Raw genomic sequence first — 15,626 nt, forward strand, 5'->3', positions numbered from 1 at the left:
TTTCCACGCTAGCGTGGAAAAGGTTTTTGAAATTCGAACTTGACGATGGACTGTGGTGCACCTAACTTTTTCTTTCGATGAAAAAAAAACATAATGACACGTTCAACTGCGCAATTTGTCGTACATTATTTATGTAATATAAATCCGTTTGTTGTTGACATTACATTGACAACAATAACTAATTGTGTGAAAAGTGAAAAGTTGTGTGTTTCATTCGGCAGCAAAGTTGTTTTGCGTCTCGTCGCTTGAAACTCTCGCTACGCTCACGATTCTATTTTTGATTTATTCGCTCGCATCAAGCAACAACATTGCAGCCTTGCATAACAAATAACTATTGCCTAATTGCCTATTCCCATCTTTGATAATAGCGCAGGTGCCTACAGTGTCAGAATTCTAAAAAAATTAATAATCATTATCATCTAATCACCATAAACACTTACGCAAGGCACGCTGATCAGCGAAACAAGGGTCATCTTCCACTGGAAACCTAAAGACATCAATATGCCCAGCACCATTGTACTCGTGCCCTGCAACATTGTGCCCAGTCGTGTGCCTGAAATTTATAAAATCATAAGTCAGACAGAAAATTGTTTGTTCGTTACAGAGATGTAACACAAAGAAAAATCCCTTAGATCTCACACGATTCTCATAGTTTTCTCGCACGTGGCTCTACGGCAAAAAAGTAGTTAAAAACCATAAACAAAGATCTGTAAAAGTCTAGTCCGGGAGTCTACATTTTAGGACTCTACACTAATTTACAAGACTCGACTCATAGAGAAAACGACTTCAATGCTCGGTGTATTATGAGCCTATCGAGTTCCCAAATAGACTCGAGTTCGACATTAGTGCTCGAGTCTGTTTATGTGTTAACTGTCTCCGTGGCCGAACGGTTACCTTGCCGGATGGCCACGCAGAGGTCCCAGGTTCGATTCCCGAGCCGGGATAAATATTTGTATGGCCTACATTTATTTCTCTCGTGAATTTGGGTGTAATTGTCCATAGCACCCGCGACACAGGGTTTCCCTAATGCGGGGCTATGTTGAGTGTGTGCGTTATTATTATTATGTAACGAGTCGTGCACGAGTTTGGGAAGTATCTATTGAGCGGCGTTGTGTTGTAGTGTTTTAAACTGAGTATAATTGTAGTGTACTATAGTAATTAACATCTTTTTTTTCTATTAATCACCATATTAGGGTTTTGTGTGTTATTTAATTCGTAGTGTCACTCTGTCAATTGAGCTTCATTTCAAGTTAGCAAGTTGACAACATTCCACTGTCTGTTAAAGATGTTTGTATAGGGTTTTGTCGGCCGTAAGCGTCATCTTGTGAAATATTTACGAACCTTCTCACTTAGCCAGCCGGTACCCTTATAGCTACCATAAGCTGACTTTAATGTCGCTGTATTAAAAGTATTATTGATTTTTTATTGAATCAAGATTAATTGTCGTACAAAAAATTTATATACCATCATTTATATACCAGTTTGTTATAATTATATGCTACGGTAAAGTGTGGTTCAAATCCTGTCCCGTTGTAGGAAATTGTTTTTGTGTTTGATCTTTGTATTAATATTAAATCGATATATTATTAATATTTATCAGTTTTTCACGTACCTGTGGCACCCTGAACGGCAGCGCAATCTGATGAGATGCGTGCGCAGAGTGCTCCGACGGAGTTTTGCGTCTCATCGTACCAGCCTTGCTCCTGCAAGAAAAACGTTCGGTATATATTATACCACTCGATGAAAGATTTTTTATGGTACCAAATGACGGGACAAACAAGTCGTGCGCTTGGTGGTAAGCGACACGCCTTTCTATAACAGTTGCAGTGCCACTGGAAGCAGAGCTTTAAATCACGAAGATCTGAGAGATACTTCCACTTTCCAACAGTGTTGGAAGAATGAGGGGGTACAATGTCCTACTTCAAATGAGGTGAGGTAGTGCTAAGAATGTTTGCACCTACGGCAATTACTTAACAGACAGAATATTAAGCACATTTCCATAACTTGATGGTATCAATCAATTGGATAACTTAAGTGTTATGATATAGTATAAATAAATGCAAATTTTATAGTACTATGGTAGGATGATCATATGATGTAAAGTCGTTGTTGCATTTGTTGAATTCGAAGCAGTATGACATGAGTGAGGCTGTGCCTTGAGGCTATGACAAGAGGCGAGGTGTGAGTTGGGACATTTTTATGACATGAGGTGTTGTGACAAACCAGCCAAGCGACTGGTACAAACGAGTTGCCTCGTCTATGAATAACTCAACACTACTTTGCACGTCACTAAATAATTACACCACGTAATTTCACGAGGAACCAGTTTACCCGAGTTTACCCGTGGGTCAAAATTGTCTTTTTAATTAAATTTGGGAAAATTTTAAATGTTAGTTCAACTTCAAAATCAAGTTTCAACTATAGTTACCTGTTTAAGAAAGTTCCTAAAGGTGATCTCTCTAAGTCGATCGGTTAATTTTGCTCCAGCTAAGTTGAACAACCACGCTTGAAGGAATGTCACCAGACCGCATATCAGGGCCACTAAAGCGAAGAGACCGGCGCACAATTGAGACTGAGCTCGGATTTCGTCCTTGTCTTCTAGAGCAAACATCTGTGGAGGAAAAGAAATAAATTTAAAAACCAGAGACTAAACATAAATAGTTCTACTGTGAGTAGTTGAGGACGTTGGGAGTTATCTATCAGCAGCCCGAAATGTATTTGCGATAAAAACTCAACGTATCCTGAAAGAACAACGGTTTCGTTATAATTCGGTAATGAAAATTTGAACAAACGTTTTTTCGGAAAAAAAATTCGAGTTTGTGATAGATTACCGGAATTGGGCAGTCTGCTGTCTAGTTGGAGTTTTAGATCAAAGTTATTATATCCCTATCAACCTCTTGGTTATGCAGGAAAGGCTCTATAGCCTGTGCGCGCGCAGGAACCCTATATATGTTCAGGTTCTGACTGCAGATCAGTGTTGTCACAGACTGTTGTATCTGGTTCTTAAGGGGTTAGTGGTTAGTGGTTCGTGTGAGCCGCCCCGGGTGCACGTACAGGACCCTCCCTATTTTCAGATGGACAATGTAGTTAGCGTATTTCAAAAACAAATTATATTAGGCATATGACTTACCCCGTACAATTTGGAGAAGAGCAAGGCAAATATAGGCATAGTTGTCCCGATGATGAAAGAAGCAATCCCCCCACCTACTAACAACGGCCACTCCGGCGCATTCAATCGTAGAAGAGCAATGGTGGATGCCGGGGGCTCTTCTTCTGCTTCTTCAGGTTCCTGTGGGAAGATGGTTGATTTCTTAATATTGGTGATGTTTATAGTGCATTCAAAATATTTTTAATTCATGGGTTGGTAAGCAAATGACAATAAAACAAAATGACATATTCGTAAGACAAAGTCTCTTGAGAAGAACAAATATAAGAAACTCTAGGGGTTGCTCCTTGTTAAAAGATATTTGTACACATTTGTTATCTAGTATATTTTACTATACTAATATTACCTCATCAGCGATGAGAGGATCTGGCGTCTGGGCGGCAACCATATGGACTGAGGCGACTGCGCCACCGAGACGGCGGCTGCCGCGGATCATGCTGTCCCGCGTCAGGTTTGCTGTGAGATACAATTTTTCATTTACATCATCGACCAATAACTAATCGCGATACAAAACAGCGTAATTTGGTATTAAGTACCTGTGGACTTGTATATTAAACTGAACCGCGCACTAAGTTAGTAAAACAAGCCGAGTGAGAGGTTGCAAAGTAGTAATGCGTCTCTTTCTAATAGGGTGTTCATTGACCAAAACTACTAATAATTATTCATAATACAAATTGGTATACTTATTTGACAGGCTACTTCGTAAAGGTTTAATTGTTGATATAACTATATTTGTATTATTACAGTAAAAGCATATTAGCCTATAGGCATTGACTTACAAATAAATGGACGACGGGTCTAATACAAAAACCACGAAAAAAATGTCCCAAGTCAACCTATTCGAAATTTAAATTGTAATGTCATCGCAGTATCGCGCTGTCAGTAGAACAAATGAAGACTAAAGCGGAGTTTAGCGCTCTGTATACGATTTTAGCGCCTTACAAGTGCGGACACTTTTTAGCGCGGACCACGACGTCCATATAATTGTAAGTCAATGCCTATAGGCAAATATATTTAACCAAAATTTAAAAAAGTTAGCTAGACACTACCTAAGAAGATTTTATTTAGCGTCGGCAACTACTTCGTGACAGGACAGACCACTACTTCGAGCTATCTCACGTGTCTCGGTTTTTTACTTTTACTTAAAGCGTTCTTCGCCGACTAGAATGTTCAAAAATGTTCAAAATATGACATTGGCATATGACTGTTTTGGTCTGATTTATATATAAATTTATTTGGCTCTAGTTTGGGATTATAATTAGTGCCGGTCATTTAAACCCGGCGCGGCATAAACGCGATGTTTACCTAAAACTGACGTACGTCCTTCATTTGAGATTGACATTTTACATTAACCATTTCAGTTTGTAACTTTTAAATCAAATTTGAAATTAAAGTAAATTATTTTGATTCGAAATATATATACTTTTTCCTCTTAGTTTAGAAAAGTATGCATGCCATCAAAAATCCTAAAAACCAATTGGCAACTGCAGTTCATCAGGACCACGCCGGCTATGTTATATGGCTAAATACGTAGCGTTTGCCACCTGCGGCGTGAACCAGCATTGCAAAATTAGGTGTGCCGTGTCGGTCATTTTAACCCCCCACGGCCCCAATAGGTAGATGAGATCCCGGTCATTTTGACCCACCACGTTGATGAACGTGTTAAAATAAACATTAACATAACCCAAAAAGGTGTTAATTTGTAATATTGGTGTATCGAAGTGCGCGATCCAGTTTATGAAGTATATAAATCCGTGTTAATTTGTTTTACATTGACAAACTGCAATTTATCAAAGCTGCTCTAATTTCTAGTGATAACAAACAAATCAAGTAGATGGCGTTTATTGCACACATATTTATTTTTTATTTTGTTTAGGTTTAGCGCCATCTACTATTACTATTAGGAAGCGTCAATCTATACATTAGTTTGTAACATGAAATATCATCTATTAACACGCATATACATCGAAGTTCAAGTCGTGCTCAGTATTGAATAATAATTACAAGGAAAAAAATTGACTTCTTAGATTTCATATTAAGGAGGAATTATTTGATATCAACGACCATTTTCATAACATAAACAACTTGCAGGCTATTGATCAGGGGCCTACCACAACCTCTTAAAACAATATTACTTTAATCTTACATTGACTTTTCGTACCATGACGCGCTTAAAGTAAGCTTATTATAATGTTATAACGTTATATATTATAATGTTATAGCTTTGTGACTATTCATTCACTCAGTTGGTACTATGACGCGACTTTAACATTAATGTAATATTGTTCTTATGTCAAATTTAGCAATCTTAAAATAGTTACTCGGACGCAATGGAAACAATATTATTTTCGAATTTATTGTCTAAATATTGATTTGTAATTATTAAAAGTTAAGTTGAACTTATTTATTTACATAAATCTCTTAAGTATTTGGTTTATTTTTTTATTTAATAGTACATAGGAAATCATTTCTACATTTAAGACGAAATTGTGACCTTTTTCAGAGTTACGATCTGTAATATGGAGATTAACAGTCCTGTTTACTTATAGGTCAATGGTTACATATAGTAGTTGATGGTGATCCTTGTGAAAGACTTTGTCCAGAGAAGTATAGCCACCATACCTAATTCTGTTATCAAGAAGTAATATGAGCATTTCTGAATTCCACTTTGGAAGGGTGCTGGTCGAACTATAGGCACATGGAACTTGTCAACTTTATTTCTCAGGGTGACGGTTTTGGATAGGCGAGTCGCTAACCACAAGTGCGCCTGATAGTAAACGACACGTCTATCAAAAACAGTGGCAGTGCCACTCAGAGCTTTATATCACAACGAGGTACACTGTCATTGTGCCCATCACCCTGAGACATGAGTTGAAAAGTCCCAAGTGCCTGTAATTACACCAGCATTATTATACCCTTCAAAACCGGAAAGCAGTAATGCTCACATTACTGCTTGGCGGCAGTTAAAATAAGGTACTTTTATGGACGAAATCTTTACAGCTACTACAATTGCATTATGAAGGATACAAACGTGAAATTAAGTCATCAAAGTCAAGATTTTCCAAGAAGCCATAACATCCTGGAGATGGCAGCGTCCACAAAGAAAGAAAGCGTTTTAATATCATTAGATAGGTAGATGTGAGATCGAAGGAAGTTTTCGATCTTCGTATTATTTATAAGAAACTAGTTATGTTAGTAGCGACACCTGGCGAGTAGCGCTACTTAACACTACGGCGCGGTATACTAGTCCCATCAAGTAGTACGTGGTAAACTCGCTAGGTGGCGTTGTAAATATCGATAATTGATTCATATAGGGAAGATAAAAGACTCCTGGTGTGTCTCTGGCTTAACACGATACATGAAACTGCATCGCGGCAGTTTTATTCCGAATTTTTCTATCCAGAATTTACAAATTTAGTAATTTCATCAAAATAAATTAATATCATGATAGGTAAACATTTTCTTTACGATCAATATTACAATGTATGACCAACCTCTGGACCTGCGTGTGGATCGCCTTAACGTGTTCCTTAACTGCGGTTTGATTGCCTTCACGGCGTCGTCGTCCTCGTCCGTATCTGGCTCAGCTTGCTGTAGCGTTAGCACACTCCTGAGAGATGAGACTGAGTTAAGGTTTTGGTAAGTGGGTCATCATAAGCCATGGTAACATATCGCCTCTCAATCAGAGGCCATGTGTTCGAATCCGGGCTGGCATCTTTCAGTTTCTCGGAATTTATACGCGAAATTTAACTTGAAGTTTGCCATGAGCTTTTTAATGAAGGATTCATAAACCTCAGAAACCGTGTGAAATCCCCAATCCGCATTGGGTCAGCGTGGCAAACTCTGGTCTAAACTCTAGTTTGAGAGGAGACCTGGGCTCAGCTATATGACGTAGGGGTTGATGATGATGATGAAGAGAGAGGTGGCTTTCCGGGATACAAATCCATGAATATGGTAACTTCCTAAGTGAAAAGTAAATTATATGGATTTGCTGAAATGATGACCAGAGTGTGTTTTGTGAATATTTCGCAGGTAGACTGTAAAAATTAATATGATCCGGCGTTTTACAAAATCTGGATCTCATATTGTTCGTTCGTACAAAACTGGAGTGAGTGAGATAGTTATACTGACTTGCTGGTAAGATCCTCTTGTACGAGCTTCCAATAAAGGCCTTTTTTCTCAAGCAGCTCGAGATGTGTGCCTTGTTCGAGCGCGGCGCCTTGTTCCATGTACACGATTCGCGATGCGTTCACGATTGTTGATAATCTAAGGAAAAATGAAAATAAATAAACAAATGCATACTTTAACAGCGAACAAATAGAACTAAGTAGTTTCTCGTTGTTCAGAGGGTATGGTTTTTCTGTAAAGAAACATAAGAAGGTTATTGACCCTTTAAATTATCTGTGAAAATGAGGTCCATAATTGTACCGATAGCTGTGCGTGTGTAGTAATTTGTCCGCTCGGATTTTATCCAAAGCGACTAGTTTTAACCCAAATCTGACCAAAATCGTGGATGGGAAAATTTTATCTCTGGCTGTGAATAACTTTATGCAGCTTGAGATTTCAACATCTTCACCAGTATAATAAAGCACATATCCGTATATTTATATAATAATTGGCTTTGAGTAGGAGTAACGCTCTTTGTGAAAGAATTCGTCGGCTGGTGAAACTACAGGCAGATGGGACTTGTCAAATTTACGTCTCAGGGTGACGGGGACAGTGGCAGTACACCTCGGGGCTTTGGGATTGAAGTTCTGAGACCACTCTGATACCTCTGATACCTACCAAGGTACTGCAGCTGCTATGGGTAGGCAAGTCGCTAGATAGTCTGTTTTTTTGAAGACAGAGTACAATTACATTTGTAGGGTTGCCAGATTCCACAAAATTTTAAATAGTTATGTAGTTGTTGTCGATAGTTTTATCGATAGATTGTGAAAGAAGATAAAATTTTACCAAAAATTATGAATTATCAAACTAAAGAGTTATACTCTTGTTGGTGGAGCATCTTCCAGTCATCTCTCCTACAAGCCAGCTCCTTGACCTCCTTGTAATCCTCCTCCATAATTATTACTATTTTTTATTACTAATTGCGTTATTGCGTTATTTATTCATATTTTGACTATCACTCCTATACCCTCTTTGTATTTTTTATAAACATAGTTCCAAACACAGTATATGTTTTATGAACTTACTTAATATTGACATTTCAAATTCAAGTTCAGTGATTGGATGAATAATGGGTCGAGGATAATTCAAATGAAACAAGTTCGGCTATTTATTCTATAAGCGTGACCAATATTTAGTCGATAGTTGATAGAATATCAACTATCACTACAGAATCACTAGCTTCTCGCAAGCGAGCAACCCTTTTGCGCAATAAACTACGGTGTTTACACTTATTTGTTCTGCCACTCGATATCATAAAAAAAACGAGCTGTTGATTTACCTGTGGGAAACGACGAGGGTAGTCCGTCCCTTACTCGCATCGTCTAAAGCAGCTTGTACTAGTCTCTCGGCAGCAGGATCTAGCGCAGAGGTAGGTTCGTCCAGCAACAGTAGTGCAGGCTTTCGGAGTACAGCACGAGCGATGGCAATACGTTGTTTCTGTCCGCCAGAAAGCTGAGCGCCACGTTCACCGAGAACCGTGTCATATCCCTGCAGGTAGAGAAAAGTCTGGTCTCAAACAAGGGAAATTTCTGTGCGATAAGTACCAGAGTCTACTATTTGAAATTTTTCGGAAAATTACCCAACAGTAGTAACAAGTCAAAAAGCTAACATTTTTGGTTTCGGGCCACTATTCTTGAAAAGCAATATGTTGATTATATTCGGACACTAACTTCAGCACTGACATAACCCGAGAATGGTAAGCGCAGTAAGTAAAAATGTGACAGTTATATTTTTAATAATATTTTAAAAGCCAAACTTAGTATAATGTCGCCAGGATTTTTAAATATTTTCACCGAATAGCCATTTAAAAATAACGAGTTTTACTTGTGGCACTATTGCAGCTTGCAACCGATAAGCGATTTAAGAGTCAATACTACTATAGGTCGAATTCAAATATTTCCCCGTACTATTACTGTTCATTTTGCTTGGGTTATTTTGCTTATTTTATTACAAACGAAATTAAAACCATTTGAAAAATGTATATCGTATAAGTATGTGTTCCATTAGCTCAGTAGATATAAAAAACATCATCGGTATCTCTAAAGTACCTATTGGATACAGCGGTTTTCTTGTAAAATTTCGAGGTAAGTTTGGAATCAACCGAAGCCATTTGAGGTTGTATAGATTCTTAACGCATATGATTGGTTTTAGTATACCTACATGATATCATTGCTTAAGATTCCGTAGATCTCGTGGAGAGAAACTAAAGGTTAATATCCAGGAGGTTTAGAACATAACTGGTAGCTTCACGTGGTAAAAAAGAACTGTCCACTTCACCTGCGCGAGTTTTGTGATGAACTGATGCGCATGCGCAAGCTGGCTGGCCTCGATGAGGTCCCGCTCCGTGACGTTGTCCAGCCCTAACGTGATGTTGTCCCGAATTGTACCACTGAAGAGTACCGGTTCCTGACCCACCACACCTGATGAAAGAAGACGTGATGCTTAGGCAGTATTGGTTTATTTGGGAGTCCACGAAAGGAGCCTATTATTTAAAGTTAAATAGTGTTTATAAGTAAGGCTGTCTATGTGTATTATTCGAAGTAAATGATAGTTTGCGCATTCCGATTTCTTGATCATTATATTAAGACATTACCAAGTTATATTTATAAAATACCAACCTATACTAGTACGGTAATTATGCAAATTGAGATCCGTAAGCTGGTACCCGTCAACGGTGATGGTGCCACTGTCTGGCTCGTACATCCTCTGCAAGAGCTGCAATATTGTTGATTTGCCGCAGCCAGAGCTGCCGACCAGAGCGACTGTTTCTCCTGCATTTATTGAGAGGTTCAGACCGCGGAGGACCTGGAACAAACGTAAATATAATATTACATAATTTATTTCGAGGTTAGTAGGTTGTTTTGGTACAAATGTTAGCCTCTAATATATTCTGTAAATATAATGTTAATCTACTATTACGTCAAACAAGAGTTTGAGATTTAATGTGAATGCACTTGTTAGTTTAGATTGGGTTCTGATAGATGACGTCACATGTTGCTGAAATGCCCTGCTAAAATTCCCTTATTATATATAATATTAGATTAAATAAGATTATACTTAATTTATATAAACATTTAACATGTAAATTTCTTACAGGTTTTAAACGGTTTCTGATATATGGCGCCACTAGCTACACTTGTCTTTCAAAAACCTATAATTTTTATGTAGATTCGGTTGCACCTTGGAGGTTGTAACAGCGGACTCGTTTTGATCACAATAAAACTTACAAGTAGGTACACAAGAGTTGAAGATTATGACGTTGAACTCCTCACCTTCACATCCGGCCGACTGGGATAGTTAAAATAGATGTTGTCAAACACGATGTTGCCCTTAAAAGATATGGGCCGTTCGCCGGCGTCTTGCAGGGCGTCAATCTTTGAACTCCGTTCCAGCAGTTTAAAGAGGTTAAAGGCAGCGCCTTGAGCTCCAGCGAAGACCTCCAGATGCGGGCCCAACATTGCGATGTTCTGGAGCGCCATGAACGTGCAAAACAGGATCTGGAACATAAAAAACTCTTGAATGCTGAAGGTTCGGAAAAATCTGATAACTCAGTTTTCCTAGTGGTTAAACGAATTTAAATGTTCTTGTCTGAGTATTCTGAGTACTTACTGTCCGCTGTGGGTAATTTATATACTATGGTACTTATGAATTTGTTTGATGTAGGATAACAGGTATGACGAAAATATGGTAAAATGTTTTACAAAGCATCAGAACATTGCCTGAACGACCTTAAGGCTTGAATAATGGGAATAGGAAACATTCTTTCCCCGGTTTAGCAAAATACGTAGTTTCTTGCGATGTTAAGTCTAGATAATGGCTATATGCGGCTCAAGGTCATCCTTGAATTCGATTAAGTTACAGTTATTAACCAGATTCTTGGGTCGACTGCGAGCGTTCGCAATCCATTTTAGAACTCGCCTTCTCGCTTGTCAGCCCCATGGAAATGTGTGTGTGTCCTGGCACATAATTAAATGGACATACCGTGACCATGATTCCCGGGTGGTACATCTGCTCTTGCGGCGGCTTGTCCAAGTCATTTATGCATAGTTCTGCTCCGTAACCAAATACGATTGCGTTGAGCGAGTACGTGAGTAGCCAGCCGAGACCGGAACCGGACGATGCCCAGAGACCGCGGCGTCGTGATAATGATGCTGCGGGACCCAGGGCTTCCGTGTACCTAGGTAACAATTGAAATTGCAAAATATATAACGAAGTTATATAAATTTTGTAATTCGGAGCTAACTCAGAGAACACCGAGAAACTCTAGGATATACTATTTTAAACACCAAATCGGAATAAATATCTGTAGAGTGAAGAAATAGCATTTAATAACTAAACTATCGGACAAATCACGTATTTAAGTCAAATGTTTACTCGACATGTGTCGAAGCAGTTATCGTGGATTAACGATCAAGAACTGGTTCGATATGAGATTCTGCGGGGGTGACTCGACGGAAACAGCGCCCCAAGCTCTGACAGTCTAGTCACTTAGTCTTCAGTACGGCTGCGGGCGCAATCAGTGACGGAGAGCTCTTTTCCAGTAATCTCATGGTTAAGGACCATGGACTGGTTCAAAACATGTGAGCAAATCTTCGACTTAAATAGGTACGGGAGTTATCCGTTAGTTTAGCGATAGCACTTATTCTAGATGATGTCATCGTTAATAAGGCACATATCTTAATTATTTTATTAACCTGTGATTCAAGAAAATAACAATTTGAGGCTATTCACGGACAATGGGAATTTGTATTTTTTAGACGAATCCGTACCATCATTCGTCGCGTAACATCAGACAATATTGTGGCCGATCGTGAGTACGGACAATATAATACCAGGATGTTAGAATTAATAAATAACGTTCACGCCATAGGAGCCCTTTTCCGAATGCAGGCATCATTGTTGTATTACGAGGGCAGACATCGCCGATACAGATGCATACCTGGTGACTTCAAGATCCTCTCCGCCGTAAGCACGTACAGTTCTGATAGAAGCAAGGGCTTCTTCGACGATGCGACCTGCCGAGCCATATGCTGCCACTTCATCTGTACTGCAGCGCGTTTGGTACTGGAGAATATATAAGACGTGATTGACGAAATCGAGACGGTACCATGTATGTGAAAAAACGGTCAACACTCACAAGGGTCAACAACAGAAATACATTATCGTCTTTGAAATAGTGGTTCATATAGCGATAGCTCACAACACAGTCGCAAGCTCGACAACGCAAGGATAGCCACCCACAGCTAAGCGATTCGAAAATAAGAAGATATGTTGCCCATAGACCCTTGAGACTGTGCCACAGAAGTCGTTAAAGGCAAATTTGACAAGAGACAACTGCCATCCATAAATGAGAGTGAGCAATGCGCTTCATAATATGTGAGAAAGAGAAAAATATATTCCCATAACAGGGTGTTAAAGAGACTCACCTTTGAAACCGTGGTAGCTACAGCAACAGCTAAAGGTACTATAGCAAGTCCAACTAAGGTCAACTGCCACCCGTAGCTGAGCGAGAGTCCTGCGCCGCAGATCACGGAGCCGATGAGGTATGTGGTCATTACTACGTGCTCGCCCACACCAGCTTTCAACTTTTCTATGTCCCTGGAAGTGATGTATGATTTAGGTTACGGTGAATAAAGATTTCTGCATCGTGTCGAAGGCTTCGCTGATATCCTGGTATTGTTTACTAAGTAGGTATACATAATTTATTTATATGTTGATGGGCATGCTTACTCTGTGAGCGCAGATGCGAAGTTCAACGAAGTGTTAGTGTCAAAGAAGGCGATTTCCTGGGTGATGACAGAACGGAGCAGTTGCTTGCGGAGGCGGTTTGTCTGAAAGATCAATTAATCATCATCATTATTCCATATATTTGACGCATTGCTGTTCACGGTCCTCTTCCAAGGATGCGGGTTGGCGGCCCCACAAATTAAGAAACTGCAGTTATCTGAGGGTATCGCCTGTCGCCCAGAGAGATAAGGTGACAAGTCCCAAGTGCTCGTGATTTCACCAGGACCCTTACCCTTCAAAACCGGAATTAAGAAATGGTCATGTTACTGCTTGGCAGCGGAAATACGTATGGTCGCAGTATTTCTCTGGATGTATTCTTTCACACGGATCTCCAGTGCTACTAAATTTGTTTAACCTACTCCAATACGAAGATTTCCGTCCGAATCAAAGCAATTAAAACTCAAAAGACTCAAAGTCCAATCGAATTAGTCTAAGATATTTTTTGCACATTAGAAGAACCTACCATGCTGGCAGCAGCCACGTTGGCCAGTGTGACAGATATAGCAGCGCAGAACAATTGCATCGCCATTACCACCCCCATTGAAGCGCCATACGCGCGACTGTCTTCATCAAGGGCCATCTTGTGCACCGTCGTGTTATTGCCGGGTCTGTAAGTGAATGAAAATGATACTTGGTGCTTTGTGTATTACGAAAGTAATTTTCATCTTGTAAAATATATGTTTTTGTTTGTGTTTATATATATATTTTTTATTTCATGACATCAAGTAACGAGACAAATGAGTCACGCACCTGGTGGTAAGCAACACGCCTACTCATAACGATTAGGAAGTTAAAGATGATTTTGAGAGTTGCTCGTAGTGTTGGGTCATGGAAAAATTTACATTTTACATTTACAAATCACATATTTTTTCGAATGTTTTTCCTATATTTTAACATCCCCTGTTCCTTTCTACATAAGTTTTGATTATAGTGACTCTGCCGACCCTTAGGGTATACGAGATACGCCCTTCTTATAGGAACAATCTGTCAGGTCCTGACCTCAGATAAGCTCGTTTGCACTGCCCCGGGTGCAAGTACAGTTGTCCAGATAGGACAATAGGGACCGGAGCTATTTGCAGGCTCACTTCCCGTTGAGCATTGCACAATTGCCATCACTAAGCGTTGACTAAAGTCCACTATCCAATCTCCACTTTGGTGGCGGAGCTGTCGGCACGCTGACCTCCCGACGCCGCCGTAGCGTCTCTCCAGTTCCCAAAAACCTACGCTGCTGGAGAAACAGGAGGATGTCTAACGCATTCTCTACTAGTTCTAGGGCTATTGCCAGAGATGTCGGCGGCAGTTTTTTTTTTTTACTAAAAATTAAACAAGGCCAAAAACGATCCTTCCAACAAAAAAAATCAATAAAATCGATTCACAAATAATGCCGCGGTACTTAACATACACACAAAAAATATAGTCGAATTGTGAACCTCCTCCTTTTTTGATGTCGGTTAATAATAAGGTACTGATAATGAGATCCTGCAGCCAATTCCAAAGTAGTTGTATTGTAGAATCTTTTTTTTTCATAACATCAAGGGACGCGACGACGGGACGAATAAGTCGTGGCACTCAGACCTTTAAACCGCAAATATCTGAAGGGCACTGCCACAGCGCCCGTCACCCTGAGACGTAAGTTCTCAAGTCTCATGTGCCTGTAATTTCACCAGCACCCTTACCCTTCAAGACACAGTAATGCTGACCTTACTGCTTGGCTGCAGAAATAGGTAAGTTGGCAGTACTTCCCTGGAGGAACTCTTTCAAAGATCTTTTCGAAAGGAGACTCAACCGTGTCTACGACACTGAGACAACTTACACTACTCTTCCTCCTTTAAAAACTGGCAGCAAAGCCACCTTTCCTGTGATGTCGTTAGCTCTTTCTCTCTCCACGAACAGCGCTGTCAGTTCTCCGTACAACACAACACCGCCGATGAGAGCAAACGAGCAGCCGAAGGAGACCACGACGCCGATGCATGTTAGCACACGTTCCGTCACGGTTGCGTATCGCCACTGAAAAACAAACAAAAAAAAAGATATAAATAACAATGTTAAAATTAAAAAAAAAAACAGATCTGAAAAGTTTGTGGAATTACATATACAGGTGGGTGAAATTCAACAAACCGGATTCACACCCTAATTCACCACCCTTAGAGGTGGAATATTTTGTTCAAACTGAGATGCCCCCGTAATCGGTTCACAAATGTTGGAGAGAGAAGAGCATAACATCCAAAAATAGTCCAATTATTAAAAAAATAAAAAGACTAGGAAATGAAACCATTGTTTTCCGATCCAACAAAAACCAAAGCTTTAGTCCTTCCTGTCTCTGGTTCAATTTGTTGAAAAAATATTCAACAAATTGAACTACAAAAAAAATAAACTGTATTGTTTTTGGTTCCCTCTAGCTTGGTATCTGTGGTTCGGCCAGGCTTTCTATTTTGTCTAATTCTGTTCCGATGAGAAATACGTTTAAAAAACTGCAAATTTGTTATTTTTAACCAAATTTCCGGTT

General features: G+C 39.5%; 1 protein-coding gene across 2 annotated transcripts in view; it reads right to left on the reverse strand.

Moving 5' to 3' along the window:
- Positions 1–15,626, reverse strand: part of LOC113225701 (multidrug resistance protein homolog 49-like) — a 77,890-nt gene that overhangs the window by 10,483 nt on the left and 51,781 nt on the right. For both annotated transcript variants that reach the window (XR_003310037.1, XM_026458102.1), the window contains exons 2-18: positions 14,934–15,127; positions 13,584–13,728; positions 13,064–13,164; positions 12,760–12,931; positions 12,273–12,397; positions 11,315–11,510; positions 10,606–10,830; positions 9,952–10,138; positions 9,611–9,753; positions 8,613–8,821; positions 7,298–7,432; positions 6,661–6,776; positions 3,513–3,622; positions 3,131–3,289; positions 2,429–2,611; positions 1,613–1,703; positions 441–553 (exon numbers count right to left, since the gene is read on the reverse strand). Coding sequence is in view for 1 of the 2 variants with exons in the window: in XM_026458102.1 (XP_026313887.1) it covers positions 441–553; positions 1,613–1,703; positions 2,429–2,611; positions 3,131–3,289; positions 3,513–3,622; positions 6,661–6,776; positions 7,298–7,432; positions 8,613–8,821; positions 9,611–9,753; positions 9,952–10,138; positions 10,606–10,830; positions 11,315–11,510; positions 12,273–12,397; positions 12,760–12,931; positions 13,064–13,164; positions 13,584–13,728; positions 14,934–15,127 (2,604 nt within the window). In the remaining variant the exon portion in view is untranslated. The remainder of the gene's footprint in view (positions 1–440; positions 554–1,612; positions 1,704–2,428; positions 2,612–3,130; positions 3,290–3,512; positions 3,623–6,660; positions 6,777–7,297; positions 7,433–8,612; positions 8,822–9,610; positions 9,754–9,951; positions 10,139–10,605; positions 10,831–11,314; positions 11,511–12,272; positions 12,398–12,759; positions 12,932–13,063; positions 13,165–13,583; positions 13,729–14,933; positions 15,128–15,626) is intronic.

This window comes from Hyposmocoma kahamanoa, unplaced genomic scaffold (assembly GCF_003589595.1).
Source record: "Hyposmocoma kahamanoa isolate Upper Pololo Valley unplaced genomic scaffold, ASM358959v1 170, whole genome shotgun sequence".
Classification (NCBI taxonomy): Eukaryota; Metazoa; Arthropoda; class Insecta; order Lepidoptera; family Cosmopterigidae; genus Hyposmocoma; species Hyposmocoma kahamanoa.